A 19399-nucleotide genomic window follows, 5' to 3' on the forward strand; every position below is an offset into this window, starting at 1 on the left:
TATAGTTTTTCTGAAAAACAAAATGAAGTCAAAATGAAAATGAAGAATAATGATCTCAAACAGAGGCCAATGAAGAACGCTAGAAATAGTGCTAAACAGTTTAAGTTACAATTACTTCTGCTAAACAGATGGTTACAGCATAACTAAAATCCTTGAAATTAGCAATTCTTTAAATTAAAATATAAGATAAAATCTTAACAGTCTGGTACTCAAAATCTAAATTAAATGAAGCTCAGGAATCTGAAGAATGATTGACTGATGCTGGGAAATGCAAAAGGTAGTAAGAGCCTGCAAGGTCTGATCTCAGAGGAATTCAAGTATTAAAGCAGGGGGTGTTTCTTTCAGTACAGCACAATTAAGTAAGTTCAAACATGACTGATGAAGACTTCTATTCCAATATTACGAACTAAGCACACAAGTTTATCTTCTTTCTCTTCTAGATCCTTATGTTAGAATTACTATAAGGGAGGAAAACAAATACAACAGTAAAGAAGAGGAGAAGGGGACTTCCCTGGTGGTGCAGTGCTTAAGAAGCCACCTGCCAATGCAGGGGACACAGGTTCGATCCCTGTTCCGGGAAGATCCCTCGGAGCATGCCTCGGAGCAACTAAGCTCACGTGCTGCAACTACTGAAGCCCACACGCCTAGAGCCCATGCTCTGCAACAAGAGAAGCCACCACAATGAGAAGCCCGTGCACCGCAACGAAGACTAGCCCCCGCTCGCCGCAACTAGAGAAAGCCCGTGCACAGCAATGAAGACCCAACGCAACCAAAAATAAATAAATAAATTTACTTAAAAAAGAAGAAAGAACAGGAGAAGGTTCATCAGCAATGGATGACCTCAACACATATTTCCAGAGAGTGAAGTAAAGGAAAAAACTTCAGCTTAGAGTGTGTGCACAAAGGAACCCAACAGCTGAGGAGGGGATTCATCTGCCCTGTAGAATCCTAGATTGTAGAACTGGGACTTGAAGTGCCATATAAGGCAAAAGAGAGAAATGAAATCTTTTCAGACAAAAATCAATCTCAATCACCAAGAAAAGATCTTTACTAAAGTAAATCCTAAACAACGTATTGATACTTTAGGCAGAAGTAAAATGATCCCACACTGAAGGCAGAAGGTACAAGAAGAAAAAAAATATTTTTATACGTAAATCATCATTGATCAAAACTAGAAGACAGAAGAAAATAGATAAGCAAGCAGGCATTGTTTAAGCCTCAATATAAATTCCTGACTACAAAGTTCACCTTTCCTAAAACAGGTTTTCTAGACACCTAAGAGCAAGAAATATTCTGACAGTTTCCTCAAAGAGGTCTTCAGTGCAAAGAATGAGAGAATATCCTATAAAGAAGAAGGGTGAAGCTGAAGAAATCAGTCATAGAAGAGAGGTAGTAAAGTAAAAGATGATAAAGGTACCTAAAAGATGGTGACAGGGATTGGGAGGAAAGAGAAGCAGACATAGTGCTGATGTACTTACGAAGTATTCACAGTCAAATAGTACAGAGGTTAAGACCATGTGTTTTTGTGCCAGATTTACAGAATTTTAATATTTGCTCTAACCTCACTAGTTAATCTCTCATGTGTAAAATGAAAAACAGTTCCTGTCTCAGAGTTGCAGTAAAATGTTTTCTTTAAACGAAATACTAGAAAAAATGTCAAGAAGTCATATACAATCTCCACTATAATAGGTTTCCAATTGTATTTCAAATTAAAGGTGTCCTTTTTCAAGAATTTTAAACCTAAAATTGAAACCTAAAATCCACGAGAGTATGGAAGATGAGAAAAATTATAAAAGAAATAAACACCTTTAATAAAGACTAACCTATATCCTATATAACTATGCTGAACATACTACATAAACCTGCCTGTTTAAGAACAAGAAAAGTGTTCTTAGTCTAATGGGCCAGAATGGCGGCCACCAGCAGTGGTGTTCACGCGGTAGAGTGTTCCCAAGTGTGTGTGCCACCAGTGTGTCTATGTCCCCAGGGTAAGCTGCAGCCTCTCCAGAGAGACTCTCCAAGACCAGCAGCTGCTGGTTATTGAAGTGCTGGTATCATGAGACAGACTGACCAAAATCGAGGACTTGGACTCCAGAGACCCTGCTTTTGATCAGGAGACACCCTGAGAGCCTGAATTAATAAGAATGTGTTAAATATTAATAAAAGAGCAAACAAGCCAAGAAGAACGAATGGGGGCAGAGGGAGGAAGGGAGGAAGGAGGGGAGGGAGGGAAAGTTAGTTCTTGATGGTAATTATCACATATAAGTAATGGAAAACGTGATAGCAGCACTAGTAACTTAAATTTGCCTCATTTATATTACTTATAAACTGGCTCATCTATTCATAGATTATCTCTACAAATTCTCCTCACACAAACCTTCTGAGTTAAAGTGCTGAATCTGTTGGATTCAAACAGTATCCAATGACGACTCCTACACTTTCTCCATTTACTTTATCAACTGGTAAACTACATGAAAAAGACCCAAATTGTTCATTTTTTTAAAGAGAAAATTTATGTACTGATGAAAGACTTTAACACTTATAAACAAGAATTAGAAAGTAAGTGACTTTGGTGACTTCCTTCTATAAGTCATATGTGCTTATTATCAAGCTCATATAAACAGTTACTCTTATTCAAATTGCCTTCAAAATATCTAAAGGCAAATGTTTTGGATTTTCATATCATTATTTCCCTCTATCCTCACAGACAACTGTGATCTGATAATAACTGACTTTAAATATCCTTTTATTATCTTGTTATTTCATGCTCTCCCAGTATCTTTGAATGTTATAATTAGTTTTGTTCCTTTAAATCCAAAGCCAGTGGTGGAGGGGAAAGGCTCAAGCCTTTGAAGAAAGATTAGAATTAAAATACTGCCATGTATAATATTGATACAAAGTAAGCTGGGCAGACGTAAGTCAGAGCTGACATCTCAATTCCTCATGTTCTTTTCTGTCTTTAACTATACTCTCCATATAGTTGCCTTATACATACATATATACATTCTGATTCAATCAGTTTTTACTTCTGTTTTTCAATCTATCACTTAGGACACTCTTTTTTGCCTTTTATTAAATGTACCAGAATCTCCCTCACATATTGGATTTCAACATAATTAACTAACATGTATTAAACACCTGTGACATGACCAAGGATATGACACAGTAGACAATTTAATATTAACAGTGCTTTTTCCATTAGTGTTAGTTCAGTGATCCTCCTCATTTCACAGACAAGAAAATTCACTCAGAGATTAAGTAGTCTTCTCAAAGTCTAAATAATTAATAAGTAAAAGACCTAACATTAGGGTCCAGACCTATCTGATTCCAAAACCAATGCAGTTAACCACTATATTATACTACTGGAGAAAATGGAAATTAAAGTATTGCTAGGTCAGATACTTCAAAATGGATACTATCTCCAACTAAAATACTAATAACAAGTCTGTACTGAATGGTCAAAATTAAGAGGTTTTTAAGTGTTTACTACTAAGTCAGGGGTCCGCCCTTTCCCTCACCATCACAGTGATGTCAGTTAATAATTTAATTTGCTCATCTTGACATAAGAGGCAACTTTAATGTGTGAATAAAAGCATACAGCCAAGGGAAGGATAAACAGTATTTTAATTAAGTTTTCACACTAATTTGAAGAGGAAACTTAACCACATAAGCTACAATAACATACAAATATCAAAAGCAAACAATCAGTACCACAGCAATTAAATCCAGTTGAACACTAATTTTAAAACAGAAAAATATTTTAAGATTTTTATACAGATTGATGTTGTTTGAATTTTGCTGGTTTTGAATTTTTAATTTAATGTACAAATCTTTTGTTTTATAGTAATATGAGAGTTTTAATCAAGTGAGTTTCACTAACATAATTTATGTCAAAGCAGGAGTATGCTATTCTTTCCTTTAACAAGTTCCCCATGTTACTCGTATGAAAAAAGAGTGGGCTTAAGTAAATATATTTCTAAAACGAAAACTTAAATGATGAATGCTATGTGTAACTCTGACCAAATAAAATTTACTTGTGTCAAGTTGTCTAATCAAACTATTAATTTTTCCTTCTCAACCTTGAACATGTGTTGCATTACCTTTTTCTTCTTGTTATAATGTTAACAATTGTTTTCATATAAGAAAGACATTGAAGGAAAGTGTAGTCATATCAATATATAAACAATCTACTAACAGAATGCTTTCATACAAAGAAATTTGATAAAGATGACTCCCTTCTCTTAATCCTTTTACAAGGTCACTTTAAAAACTTCACTTGTTTTCATGACCTAAACGCATTTAGTGCAATCATGTCACTCAACCTGTATGCTAGTGGTTAATACCATTAGAATTCTCTAGAAAACAGCTCACCTTTAAGAACTGGTCACCAGGGACTTCCCTGGTAGCACAGTGGTTAAGAATCCGCCTGCCAATGCAGGGGACACAAGTTTGATCCCTGGTCAGGGAAGATCCCACATGCCACGGAGCAACTAAGCCCGTGCACCACAACTACTGAGCCTGTGCTTTAGACCCCACGAGCCACAACTACTGAGCCTGTGCACCACAACTACTGGAGCCAGTGCGCCTAGAGCCCGTACAAGAGAAGCCACCGCAATGAGAAGCCCACTCACCACAATGAAGAATAGCTCCCGCTTGACGCAACTAGAGAAAACTAGTGTGCAGCAACAAAGACCCAACACAGCCAAAAAAATAAAAAGAGCTGGTCACCAATTTGCTTTGATTTAGAACTTTGATTTAGAAGGCTAAAAAAATGAATACAGTTCTTAAGATGAGCCTTGATGCTCTTAAGTACTGTATCAAATATGAGAAAAACTCAGGAATAAATTCATTAAATTCTCAAGGAATAAACACAAATATATACGCTGAGCTGAAACAAGACTATGCTTAAGTTAATTACTAGTGACTGAAGTTTTTCATTATTTAGTATCTTAAGCACAAAATGTTAGGCTCTGCTAGTGGTATGTTCCTGACATATTACACCAACACAAATAGCCAGCAGGACTTCTAAAAACACACAAATCAATTTGATAGTCACTAATGTCTCAAATTGCATACAGACACACAAACACATCGTTTTCTCTCTCTCTTTCTCACTACCCAAATCAGTCACCCAGGTAAATTATTTTAAAATTCTCACAGGCACACTGAAGTGCCTTAAATTTTTGTTTAGTTTTAAATTATTAGGTATATGAGATAAATTAATTAGTAAATATTAATCTTATGCATCAAGCAACAGTGATCCTGGTTAAGATCAAAACACTACAGAAGTTACAGATATAAACTGTAGGGTGTTTCCAATAAAGCTAATTAAGATCTAAATAGAATTAAACTTATATTTAACCATAGTTTAAATAGCTTGACTACTTTCACTCAAAGTATTTTTTATTTGGGATATTATGTTTAGACTCTTGCAATTTTTGATCTACAAAAGGACAGTTTCAGGGACAAACTGGTGGTGGTTGCTTTTTAATACATATTACATTTCCGTTATTAAATTTTGACTTACCTGGAAGGAAGTAGCACTAGAAAAGTTCTACTGAAGTCCTTCCTAAAATTCTCTCATGTCTTCCTCAGGAACATAGCTATTTTAAATGTTGCAATGGGGAAAACAATATTTGGGAACCCAGGGGGTAAAGTAAGAAAGGAATAGTGAAGTGTGATACAATGGAAGTTTCATTGTATTCCTATGGGAAGTACTGGGAATTTAACAATCAAGCCACAATTAACCATTTTCTTTTTTCTAATGCAGACACACTTTTTAGTTTACCTAAGACACAGTAAAGAGTACATCCTCCTTTTAAACATCTTTTCAACTAGTGCCCAAAATCCTTTGACCAACCCTGAAACAGGAGAACCAAAATCTTTATATTAATACATTTTATTCTCAATATCTTCAAAGATGTATTTGCCTTTAAATCATTTCTAAAATTATTATATTAACCAAGGATCAGTACCAATAGTATCGATAGGTAGTTTTATATGACAAATGCTCACTAACATTCTTGATTTTTTATTTACTTTCATTTTAATCAAATCCAAATTATTCCTAATTTCTTAGAGATTTTATTTAACACCTTCCAGGTGGTTCTATATTCTTATGCAATCAGCTGTTCCCAGAAAAACTGAATAATAAGGAAACATACCTAAGAGAGGAGCTTGGGAGATTTTTTTGGTTGGGTATGTGTGTGTCTGGGCGTGTAGGCCTGGGGAGAGTGGCAGAAATACTAATTTGCAATACAGAAAAAACAATGCCATTCACATGGTTCTAACAAAAGTGTCTGACCACCCCCACCCCCACCCGCAAGAAGCCCTTAAATTGGGAGATCAAAAGAAACAAAATAATTCCCCCAGCGTATCACCCCCTAAATACAATAAAGAACAGCACAGGAAGTGGCAAAGTTTAAAATAATGCCTTTACTGTTAGGACTAGTATGCTGTCATAAGCCACAATCCTTTTGTTTTGTTAAGTTGTTGATTTTCAATAGAAAACACAAATGAACATGTGTACAAGTTCCAAAGTGGACACATCACCTCTGAATTTGGTATCAAATAATTAAATTTATTTTTCAGATATCAAATCTTCATATTTTAAGTTTTTTCCATTATTTTAAACTTCACTTGAATCTCTAAAAAGCTAACTAAGTTGTACTATATGTGCAGTTTAATCTTCTGTAAGATGTTATCAAATTAAACTCTCAGCAGTTTTAAAGAAAAGGGAGTTATTACCAGAAAAACTCATTAAGATCTGACAATCAAAAAGGCAAATAATTTCAAACAGACTAGTTCGGTAGGCAAAATTTATACAATTATTTTTTAATACTGTCTATGTATAACCATTTTCATAAGTAAAAAAAATTAATTTTTTATATCATACTATGATTGATTAAAAGTACTTATCTTTCCAGTTAAGTTTTCAACTTTGAAAAACTACAAATTAAGTTAAACTAAATTTTTTTGTTTCGTTAGATTATCAGGCTGCTCTCAAAATGACTTTAATTCATTACATTAACTTAGGACCATTTTTTTCAAAATGCATATTTGAGTGTACTTAATGGTACTAACATGTAAATCAACTATCCAAATCAAGATCTTCTCCTATCTGCAATATCTTGGTTTTTAAAAGGTAAGTGCTACCTTTTTTGTAGCTTAGCACATCAAAAACAGGTATTTAAAAGAGAAAGTTTAATTCTAGCTTATTTATTTTAAACAACACAAAAGTGAAACCTAAAAATAACATTTTATATCCCTCAAAGATAGTTCAAGAATTACTTACCCCATACACCTGCAGCTAAAGATTTATTCTGATTTGGTTCTCTCTCATACTCAGGATTTAAAGATGGCTGAAACAAAGTTGGAATAAAAAGAATACAATAAATGTTTAAACTGCTCACGTTTAAGAAAAAAATCCTTTTAAAAGTAATCTCAGGGACTCCCCTGGTGGTCAAGTGGCTAAGACTCCATGCTCCCAATGCAGGGGCCCAGGGTTCGATCCCTGGTCAGGGAACTAGATCCCACATGCTGCAACTAAAGATCCCGTGTGCCGCCACTAAGACACGGCGCAGCAAAATAAATAAATATTTTTAAACTAAAAAAATAAATAAAGGTAATCTCAAAACTATACGGAAAAATCTGACATAATATAATGAACTCTTAACTACTAAACACTAATTATTCATAAATCTTACTTTCTGCTTATTCTGCTAACAATTAAAATGGTTACTATCTACTCACTCCAAGTCGAAGAAAACAAAGGAAGCGTCTTTAAATATTCTCCTCATCCCCAACTACGTGAGGAAAAAGTATGAATTTTTTTTAAAAAAAGCAAATGTTAAGAGAATGTAGTCTTTGCATCAATATGAGAAATCATCCTTTCTTAGCATAAGGTCAAGAGCAGGGAAGAGGAAAATCAGACAATTAATTCCTCAACTCTTCTGTTAGGTTTGCATCACTGAATGTTTAGTTAAACATGCTCATTTTCAAAGCAAAGTACAAATTTATATTTCAAAAAGTGATGCTCAGGGTATTAAAAAGAAAACTGAGGTGAAATGCAATTGAGCTATTTGTAATGAGGTGCATAGACCTAGAGTCTGTCATACAGAGTGAAGTAAAAAACTGCTATGAAGAATAAAATGACATAAATTTATCCAAAGTTTTAAAAAACCACACGGTGAGACACAGGAATATAAGTAGGAGGGAAGAAGGAAGAAGACTGGGGAAGGGGAGAGTTATGTACAAAAAGCCTCACAAAATGTAAGGATTAAAAATAATTGAGGGACTTCCCTAGCGGTCCAGTGATTAGGACTCCGAGCTCCCAATGCAGGGGGCCTGGGTTTGATCCCTGGTCAGGGAACTAGAGCCTGCATGCCGCAACTAAAGATCTCATGTGCTGCAACTTAGACCCAGTGCAGCCAAATAAATAAATAAATATTTTATAAATAAATAAGTAAATAATTGAACCTGTCAAGTGTGATCTCTGTAGAAAATGAGCTGTGCTGATAAAATCTAAGAGAGACTTGATGCTTACATAGCACTTACAGAAACCTCATTTGTATTAAAATTATAAGAAACTTACAAAATCCTCAGCCTCAAACTGTTTGCGTTCTCTCTTGTCTTCTTTCCTCCCCGTTTCACTGTCAGGTATGCTGTTTTCATGTAGGCCCTGGCTTTTTCCAGAATGAAAAATACTGCTACGAGAACGGGAACTTCCACCATGGTATCCCCCTCGATGATTTATGTTTTCTGTACCATTTCTTCCATGTGTACGCCATCCATTTTTTTCTTTCCTTCCAAAGTTACCTTTATTTAATAATCGTAAAGTATTATAAATTCAAAGAAGATGGTTATGCTTAAAGATTTAATCACAATCAAAACATTCTTATAAGAATGTGAAGAAAATTATTCTTAAACTCTACTGTTCCTTAGCAAATTTTACCTCCATTAGGACGTCCAATTCCAGAATCAAAGCCATCTGAAGAGTTGTGTCGTCGACGATTCACATCATAACGATTTTCTGTCCATGAAAAGTTTTCAGAATGCTTTTCAAAATTCAGTGACGACTGAAACAGATTATAAGCATACAGGTAAACATACATATACAACTTAACTATAACTTGAAAAACTAGTAATACTCTGGTTTAATTTATTTCCAAGAATTTTAAATGGTTAAGAAGAACATTTTATAGTTATTTTCAATGTGTTTGGTAACTGGTAACTTATGAGTTCCATTGTTCATCTATTTTTTTCTGCCTAACAGAAACAACAGCACCACTCTGAGCTCAACAACTATATTTATCCAAAAGGTAAAAGACCACTGTAAGGAAATCAAAGCAAATATAGTACCTTCTTTTATAACAAAATGTAATATTGTGTATCACACACTATTTGATTTAAATAGCTCAAGGTTTTCTTCAACATCAGAAAATTATGGCAAATGAAGCTAGTTCTATTTTAAGTTCTGTAGATTTATTTCCAAACTCCTCTTCTCCAAAGCAAATGTTTTAAGAAAAAGTTATCAAAGGAAGAATGCGTAAAAATGATTTTAAAGAATTAGAAATGTATAAAAACATAAAAACTCACAATGATTCATAAAGGTTGCTGTTTTTCCCCAATATTAATCCACTAATCTGATAAAATCACAATCAGAACTCCAGAACTTTTCTGTTTTAATGCCCTGACCATTCTTCTGGATTGTACTAGTATTAAAATTCTCTCCAGAACAAAGAGTAGGGTTCCTCAGTTACAATACAAACCCACTGCACATACCCATTTCATCCAACATGGCTGCTGTGGGACTTAACTGATGCAAGTTCCCCTACTGCCCCTGGCTTCATCCTCATGCTGCTTCTGTGCATGGAAGGTAAAGCCTTTGATTATCTGTCTTCTGCCAGCATCCATGAAACAACAGTAACAGGCTAGCTTGCTAAGCTTTTAAGTAGGGTAAAAACCCAAGCCCTTCACAGATCCTAACAGTTTTGGTGATGAGGATGTCACACTCTCAGAGTTAAAACCTTCTAGAAAAAGAAAAACAAGGGTATGGTCTCTTGGGCCAGACTGGGGCATAGGAGAAGATTCTCCAGGATCTGGCAGCAATTGCTCTCACCCAAGTGATGGGTGGAAGTAAGGGTTCCTCACTGTTTAGCAACCAAGTGGCAAGGGGCAGGACTGAAACAAGGTGTCCATACAGTGCTCTGATTGTTGCAAATCTCCTCTGAGTAGAAGGAAGGGATGTATTGTCATGAGATGGGCAAGGGATGTATTGTCACTGAAAGGCAATATGGCTGTGGCAGCAAGTCAAGAGGTCTCCAAAGCGGAACAGCAATGAATATAGAGAGTTTTGGAAAGACTAAAAACATTAGAAGTAAGTTTTTTAAGGCTGAACTGCTCCTACTACTGGAAACAAAGAAAAGGCAGAGCAGAAGTATTCTGTGCTCTTCGTACTCCCTGATCCCTTCCTTCCCCACATCAAACTCGGCTGCTTTAACAAGAAAGTCAACTGTGCAAGAACTTAAGGAAAGAAAGAGACAAACTCTTTTAGTTCTGTTGCACACAGGTACCCAAGACACCATCCTAACCACTCCCATGGAGGGGAGACGGTACTAAGCATAAGAGTGGCTGAAAGTTTTCAGTATGGGGCAAGCCATGGCAGTATGGCACATGGGGGCATGAAAGGTCCCAGCCTGAGTGTTTGCTGGGGCCAGGAGGTATACAAGAGAGAAGGCAACACCAATCCTGGCTTCAGAAGCCAGAATAGCAAAAGCCTCCAAGCCACCCATGCAATTTCCCAAAGGGGTAGGCTTTCTCTCCACCCTGTACTTTCCCACATTCCAAGTTAAAGAAATCATGTAATCTCCTGAAAGCTTAGACTGTAACTCTGATATGCATGTACTAAACTCCTTAGTCTGTGTCCCCATAGCGGGAAAAGGCACCCCAGTGCCCCAACGTGGCCAATAGTTTGGAAAAAACTCAGCAGTAGGAGAGAGAAATTAAAAGCAATCTTGCAGGGCTTCCCTGGTGGCGCAGTTGTTGAGAGTCCACCTGCCGGTGCAGGGGACACGGGTTCATGCCCTGGTCCGGGAAGATCCCACATGCCACGGAGCGGCTGGGCCCGTGAGCCATGGCTGCTGAGCCTGTGCGTCCAGAGCCTGGGCTCTGCAACAGGAGAGGCCACGACGGTGAGAGGCCTGCGTACCGGGAAAAAAAAAAAAAAAAAAAAAAAAAAGGCAATCTTGCAGGTGGGGCTATTAGGCCAACTCAATGTACTGTTGTGTTTTACAGTTAGTGCTAATGTTACATGCTTGTACTGAAAATGCTCAAGATTCTCCCATTCAGGAAATGTCACAGGTTGACAGGTGATTCCCATCCCCTTCCAAGTGGTCTAATAAAAAGCACAGCTCCCAGAAGGAAAGAAAAGAAAATCAGATTATGTGGCTGAAGACTTGACGGCTCTGGAGTATTCAGAGAGGCTATTTCCCAGTACCACAGTGCCATCTGCCTGACACACGCACCAAGTACACTCCTTTTTAAAATGGAATGCAGGGACTTTCCTGGTGGTCTAGTGGTTAGGATTCCAGGCTTTCACTGCTGTGGCCCAGGTTCAATGTTCAACCCCTGGTCGGAGAACTAAGATCCCAAAAGCTGCACAGCCAAAAGAAAAAAAAGAAAAAGTGGCTCTTGCCCGAATGCTGAGCTCTTATTGAAAGCAAACAACTCAAACTAAAGACTCACCAATAAAGTGGTACACCAATAAAGAGCTCAAGAGGGCTCCTGACAAAATGGAAATCGTGTGTTCAACAGCACAGCTGGCCTAGCCCTAGAAGTGGCAACTACACTTTGGAGTAAACTTTATTCCTCCGCCTGTCACCTGTAACAAGCCACTATTTCAATAAGGCTCTCAAATCAGAAAAGTTCCCTTAAACGCCTGAACCTGGCTCACTGATGCTTCAACCAAGTTAAAAGATGATGGTGCACACAGCAGCCATCCAGCCCCAACAACTCTGGAAAACCAAATGGGTTAAGTGCTAATCAGCTACACAGAATAAAATAAAAGCTACGACCCTCGCCTTAGATAATATTCTTAAGGACAAGACATTTTATATTTTTCTAACTCTTGGACTGTTGCCAATGGCCTAGTCATCTCGTCACCTGAAAAACTATAGACTAGCAGATTAAAAACATCTCTTTGGGGTCACACACTGTGGGAAATTGCAACTGTTGCTGAAGCAATCTGAGTCACTCATGTTGATTCAGTAAGTCTTGCTGTCTGATGAGAGTGAATGGCACTGAGAACGACTGAAATTACAATGCTGATCAAGTCTTTGGCATACCACCTAGATCCATCATCACACCAGACATGAAACACATCCACTATCATAGACTGGCTACAAAATAAAGGACTTTATCTTTCTGATGAAGCCACCACTGCATGCCAACTTGTGACTCCTTGCCAAAAGTTGGTCCGTTTTTATCACTGTGAAGAAGACCGTATCACATGAGAACTACATCAAACCTTTGAATACTTCATGGAGCTCTCAATGGTGTCTCACTACCACTGAAACTTTTTCAGGCTACACTGTTACTGCTGCAGCCTGATGGGCTAACTCTGGTCACACTACTGTGGCTCTTGAAATTAATTCATGTAATGTTTTTGGCATATTCCAGACCACTAACAGTCCACTAACAGTACATCTTCTGTCAAAAAGGTCATCCCTGCAATGAGCCAATATTCAAAGTACTCAATGAACATTCTATATTCCCCATCCACAAGTACTGACAAGCATTTTAACACATCCCTCATCTCTTCTCACATCTTAGTAAGACAGTCTGGTCAATGAATGCAGCATAGCCAAAAAAGGATCATCTCCTCTTAGCCACTTCCTGGGTAATAATCGGGATGAAATAAGTGGTGAGTTATGAGATTATACAGACCTATATTAAAAATTCAAGATTCTGCCCGGATTATCTTGACATGATGTTTCTTTCTTTCCCCTAAGAACAACTGCAGGCCAGGCCACCCCTCAGGCTGATGGCCAACCAAAAAGGAATTCAAACAATCTGGTTTGGCCACCTGGATTCTCTTGTTGAACTGGCATGGCCCTACACATACAATGACCATTTGCTTATGTACACTTCTCACCAAGTCCCCACTACAGTGTCCAATGTAGACCAAGGTGAGGGTGAGACACCTTTATAATGGGTCTCTGAAAATCATTTTAAAATGCCCCTCTCCTAGTCATGTCCAGTTCCTCTAGATAAAAAAATCTGGGTGCAGGCTTTCCTGGTGGCGCAGTGGTTGAGAGTCCGCCTGCCGATGCAGGGGACGTGGGTTCGTGCCCCGGTCCGGGAAGATCCCACATGCCGTGGAGCGGCTGGGCCCATGAGCCATGGCCACTGAGCCTGGGCATCCGGAGCCTGTGCTCCGCAGCAATGGGCCAAATATTCAAAGTACTCAATGGACATTCCATATTCCCTACCTGTACAATCTGTTTCATTCTGACTAATAAAAATTCATATGATTCTCTTAACACTTAAGTGGTCTTAGGTTATGCCATGTATGGCAACTGAGGTTGCAACTAGTGATGACACTGTCCATGTTTCTTAACCAAACCAGTGAAATAGTAATCCAAATCAAGTTTAACAACAAATTGGAGTGATCTATGTCCCTTTGGACAAAATGGAGTGATCTGTGTCCCTTTGGGTGGTATGTTTGTAAAAGGGGCGGGGGGGGGGGGGGAGGATAAGCCACAGAATGTCTTCTATTGAGGATAAGTGTTGCTTTTTGGCCCATCTTATTGCCCCTATAACTGTAGGTAATAACACCAAACCTAAGGTCAGTTTCCCTTGAGTGGATTTGGGGGGTGGGGGGCACATGCTGCGCAGCATGCAGGATCTTAGTTCCCTGACTGGGGATGGAACCTGCACCCCCTGCAGTGGAAGCGTGGAGTCTTACCTTAACCACTGGACTGCCAGGGAAGTCTCTCCCTTGAATGGATTTTAATGGATATAACAGAGTGGTCTTAGACCATATACTGGTTGGCTGAAATAAATCATTTACTGGTTTCCCCCCGCCCCCCAAGTTATTCACAATTGGCTAAATCCTGGTCTCACTCACTGTGCTGTTTGGGACACTGGTAGTAGCCTTCATTAAATGCTGTGTAAAACAAATTAAATGGATTTGGTTCTAGCCTCTGTTTGTCAGATTAATCAGAGTAGCTGAGTGAGTGGTACAACCATGTGAAAATTCAAGTTTGGCCAAAAACATGTATGGCTGATGGGTGGACTATTGGGACAGGCAACCCATCAAAGGTCCTGAGCATCCCTGCATGTTCTTATTGTATGCCAAGAATGCAACGCCTTGACAGCTCTTTGTATGGCTCATTTCTCAGGGTTATGTTCTCAGAGAACATTGAGGAACAGGTAATGTCCTACTCTGAGACAAAGAGCAGGCTTATTATAAATGCGGTAGATTTCCCTCAGTGCAAGAACAGCATCCACCTGGGCCCCCTCCGTGTCAACTCCCAGAGGTTTTAAGGGACATGAAGAACCAGTGCCACAATCATGCTGTACTGCTTGTTGTGCTAAGAGTAATAAAGCTCTCTGGGACTTCCCTGTAGCGCAGTGGTTAAGAATACACCTACCGAGAGGCCCCTGTACCGCAAAAAAAAAAAAAAAAAAAAAAACGTGTGCCACAACTACTGAAGTTGTGGCACTATACGCACCCTAGAGCCCATACTCTGCAACAAGAGAAGCCACCGCAACAAGAAGCCCGCACACCACAACGAAGAGTAGGCCCCAGTCGCCACAACTACAGAAAGCCCACGCGCGGCAACGAAAACCCAATGCAGACAAAAATAAATAAATAAATATAAATAAATTAAAAATAAAGCTCTTTATCTCTGACCCGGAAGTCTCATGTCTTTTGCCAGCATCCATGAAACAGTAACAGGCTACCTTGTTATAGTTACCTTGAAAGTAGGATAAAATTTCAGACCCTTTACAGACTCTGACATATAGCCAGCACAATAAAATATGAATAAGAAACACAAGTAACAGGACTGAAAATGCAGAGAGAAAACTGATATTATTTGTGAATGAACGTTTTTCCACATTAAAAAATCCAAAAGACATTAGAGTAAAAACTACTTAAGTTTGCTAGAAACAATACTAACACAAGAGACAATATATCTGCAACAAAGACAATATGAAAGCTTTTTAAAACAGAATTTAAAATAGCAACAAGTACTATAAAGTACTTGAACATATATCTAGTGAAATACATGGGAGACAAAAAAAGAACTATGTGACTTTACTTAAAACATTAAAGATCACACACACACACACACACACACACACACTTCCAAAACCAATCACCCCCAAAAGGCAACCCAAAAGAAAACAAAGGATGTGAACAAGCAATTCAAAGAAATATAAGCCAATAATATCCAAGAAACAGTGAAAATACATTTCACAACAAAGATTGGCAAAAATGTTAACTGATAATCTGACAAAGTTTTGGCAAGAGTACAAAGTAAAGACAACAGTTATGCACAGCATACAGGGGTATATATCTGCATACCACATGGAAGAGGAATTTAGCAATATAGAACTAAATTCCGGCAATTTTTCTTTTAACTATAGGTTAAAGCCTTGCTATTCAAAGTGTGGTCCACAGACAAGCAGAATCAACAGCATTTTAAGACTGTTAGGACTAGGACCCCATTAGAGACCTACTGAAATTAGAATCTGCATTTTAACAAAATTCCCAGGTTATTTTCATAGGCATTAATGTTTGAGAAGCAGAGGCCAAAAGAATTCTTATCCAGGACTTCCCTGGTGGCACAGTGGTTAAGAATCCACCTGCCAATGCAGGGTACACGGGTTCAAGCCCTGGTCCAGGAAGATCCCACATGCTGTGGAGCAACTAAGCCCATGCACCGCAACTACCGAGCCTGCGAGTCACAACTACTGAAGCCCGCGCGCCTAGAGCCCATGCTCCGCAACAAGAGAAGCCGGAGAAGCCCGTGCACTGAAACAGAGTAGCCCTCGCTCGACAACTAGGGAAAGCCCGTGCACAGCAATGAAGAGCCAATGCAACAAACAAACAAACAAATAAAAGAATTCTCATCCATGTATACAAGGAGACAGTACATGAATAGTCAATACAGTTCTCTCTAAAGTAGCTTAAAAATATAAACAATCTCAAATTAATGAGACAAATGAAATGTGATAGAGGCACAAAACAGAATACTGTACAGAGTTTTAAGATAATTACAGCATATCTGCAGATATCAACAGGGGAAAAAAATCTCAGAGATATAATGAATAGAAAAACAAGGTGTAGACATAAATGATAATCATTTATATAAATGTTTTAAATATACAGAATAATACTATTTATTGATATTCACATACTTAGAAATGATATAAGAACATGCATCGAGAATACCTCTGGGGAAAAAATGAAGACAGAAAAAGGACTGTGATGAAGCATACAGCAGACTTCAATTGTTTATTTCTAGAAGAGATACAGAACTAACATGACAAAATGTTAAGATGTGACTCTTGGATGGTTAAGTGTTCGTTTAATTATTCTTTATGCTTCTTTGCATGTTTAAATATTTTATTAGAACCATCCACATGGTTCTTTTAGAATTATCAAGACAAACGCACTGGAGGGAAATATCTGCAGAATATATAGCAAACAAACCCCTCAATATGAAAAGAGCTATCACAAATAAATCACTAAGAAATAAATTAAATGAATAAGCAAGTTCTTAGAAACAGTTCCTAACGCAAAAATATGCTCAACCATAATAATGCAAATCAAAACAATGAAGTGCCATTTTTCATCCAATTTCACAAAGATGAGAAAAATGGAATAACATCCAGTGTTGCCAAAACTGAAAAAACTGGTCCCCCCTTATAAAATTTTTATAGGATTGTAAGTTGGTACAACCTTTTTGGAGAGCAATTAGGCACTATCTACCAAAATGTATAAATCTTCCAATTTGCTGATTCTGCTGCTAGGAATTTCCCCTACAAATATATAATCAAGAGATGCCCAGGCATTCCTGCGGCTTAATCCATTAATAAGTAACCAATTAATCTTTGTAAATTCACCCAATAGAAGGTTACAGTTGACAGTTGAACAATACAGGGGGTTGGGGTACCGACCCTCTGTGCAGTCAAAAATCCATGTATAACTTTACAGTCGGCCCTCTGTATCCACAGATCACACAGTACTACAGTACATATTTATTGGAAAAAAATCCACATACATGAACACAAATAAGTCAAACCCATATTGTTCAAGGGTCAACTGTACATAGCCACTGAAGAGTTAGATACCCATGTACTAAGTATAGAAATATACTGGAGATGCTATCCTTGAAGGAAAAAAAAAAAAAGCAATTTCATTTGTTTATCCAAACCAGGATAAAAATATATTCTGGTGTATGCATAAAAACGTCCTGGTATTTCACTTCTAAAAATTGGTCTACTTAATAATCAAGAAAAGAAAGTTATTAAGCTGATCAATCTTTAAAGTCAGGGGCTCCTATCCTAATTCTAGCATTTTGGGTCAGGTTACTTATCTCGCTCAACCTCAGTTTCCTCATATGTAAGTCAGGGGAAGAAAACAGTACTTTACCTCTTATGATTTTTGTTAGCCTTCTTGTAAAGTGTTTTACACAGTGATTGGTATGCAGTAATGACTCAAGAAACACTAGTTATTACATTTTAAATCTTTTTCTGAATTCTTTCTCAAAATATAGCACAATTTTCTGATTCTCAGAATACCTAAATCAAAAGTTAACAGAAACTACATAGTAAACAAGAAGTTTCAATGAACTCAACTACAAGTCTGACTACATTTTCTCATCCTCTCTTAGCCTAAAGCACACATTTTCAAGACAAACCAACACTGCTTACATTATTGAAGGAAAGTAATTACAATGTTACTTTTCAAACTGCAGGTCAGGGCCCATTATAAAGGACATGAAATTAGTAGCAATTTGCATTTTTAATTGGAATAAAAAAGACCAAAAGAGAAAGAAGAACACAGGTAAATGACTTTTGTTTTAGTTATATCAATGTGCATTTAAAAACATTATGTAAAATTTCTTACTGGGTCCCAATCAACTGTTCAAAAGCCAATGCCCCACTTCATAGACATAAACAACCACATGCAGTTTAAAATTTCACCACATGATGGGGCTAAACTTCTGCATACCTCAGAAAACTGCTCAGGTGCAGTGCTGAAAACACTGCTACCCCTTAACTCAAGTGCTCCTATCATTCCTTCAAATAACAAGGAAAAGACTTAACACTGAATTGAGGCGGGGCGGTGGTGGGATGAATTGGGAGATTGGGATTGACATATATACACTAATATGTATAAAATAGATAAGTAGTAAGAACCTGCTGTATAAAAAAAATAAAATAAAATTCAGAAAAAAACCCCGCTAAGTTGAAATAGAGAACCCAACAGTAATTTAAGTCTATTCTATTTATTCAAGATAAGATTAAAAGGGCTCTGGCAGAAAACAAGAGGTTAATTATAACTGAGAATCCATGAATAGTGATTTTGAGCGATACAAACAGTATAAGAAGTCATTACTAAAAGTGTATACTTGTTTATGTTCGTCAAAACCCCTTTGGGTAAGGTCTAAGGAGATAGTTTCAAATACTGCTAGTTAAGAGTTCAAACTGATACTACTTTCTGTAGGCAATTTAAAATAAATTAGAATAATTGATCATTTAGAACAGGCAATCCCAAGTCTCAAAATCATCACCTTCATTCATGATCTATACAGCCAAGATCAAGAGTCTGGTTCTAGAAAGCAAGAAGGGTTCAAGAGTCTAGTTCTAGGGCTTCTCTGGTGGCACAGTGGTTAAGAATCCGCCTGCCAACGCAGGGGACACGGGTTCAAGCCCTGGTCTGGGAAGATCCCACATGCCGCGGAGCAACTAAGCCCATGCACCACAACTACTGAGCATGCACTCTAGAGCCCCTGAGCCAGAACTAACTAAGCCCATGTGCCACAACCACTGAGCCCATGCGCCTGGAGCCCCTGCTCTGAAACAAGAGAAGCCACCACAATGAGAAGCCCACGCACCACAATGAAGAGTAGCTCCCGCTCGCCACAACTAGAGAAAGCCCGCGTGCAGCAACTAAGACCCAACGCAGCCATAAATAAATAAATAAATAACAGGCAAAGTACATAAATAGACAAAAAAATGAAAACAAGTCTTATACTCATTTCAGAGAAAATGAACTAAAGAGAATAAGGAAACAAAGGGAGGAGAAAGAAACTCATATGTATCCAGGCTCTGAAGTAGGCCTGGAAAAAAATGAACCCAGGAAAAGCATAACTGAGAGCAA

The 19399-nt window shown here is 37.8% G+C and overlaps 1 protein-coding gene across 2 annotated transcripts in view; it reads right to left on the reverse strand.

The window, feature by feature from the left end:
• Positions 1-19399, reverse strand: part of GPBP1 (GC-rich promoter binding protein 1) — a 71207-nt gene that overhangs the window by 16922 nt on the left and 34886 nt on the right. The window contains exons 4-7 of one of the 2 annotated variants that reach the window (XM_024765346.1): positions 8954-9077; positions 8594-8817; positions 7295-7361; positions 6165-6224 (exon numbers count right to left, since the gene is read on the reverse strand). In XM_024765346.1, coding sequence (XP_024621114.1) covers positions 6165-6224; positions 7295-7361; positions 8594-8817; positions 8954-9077 — 475 coding nt within the window. The remainder of the gene's footprint in view (positions 1-6164; positions 6225-7294; positions 7362-8593; positions 8818-8953; positions 9078-19399) is intronic. The other variant, XM_024765347.1, reaches the window with a different exon arrangement.

This window comes from Neophocaena asiaeorientalis, unplaced genomic scaffold (genome assembly GCF_003031525.2).
Source record: "Neophocaena asiaeorientalis asiaeorientalis breed wild unplaced genomic scaffold, Neophocaena_asiaeorientalis_V1.1 scaffold198, whole genome shotgun sequence".
In the NCBI taxonomy this organism is placed as follows: Eukaryota; Metazoa; Chordata; class Mammalia; order Artiodactyla; family Phocoenidae; genus Neophocaena; species Neophocaena asiaeorientalis.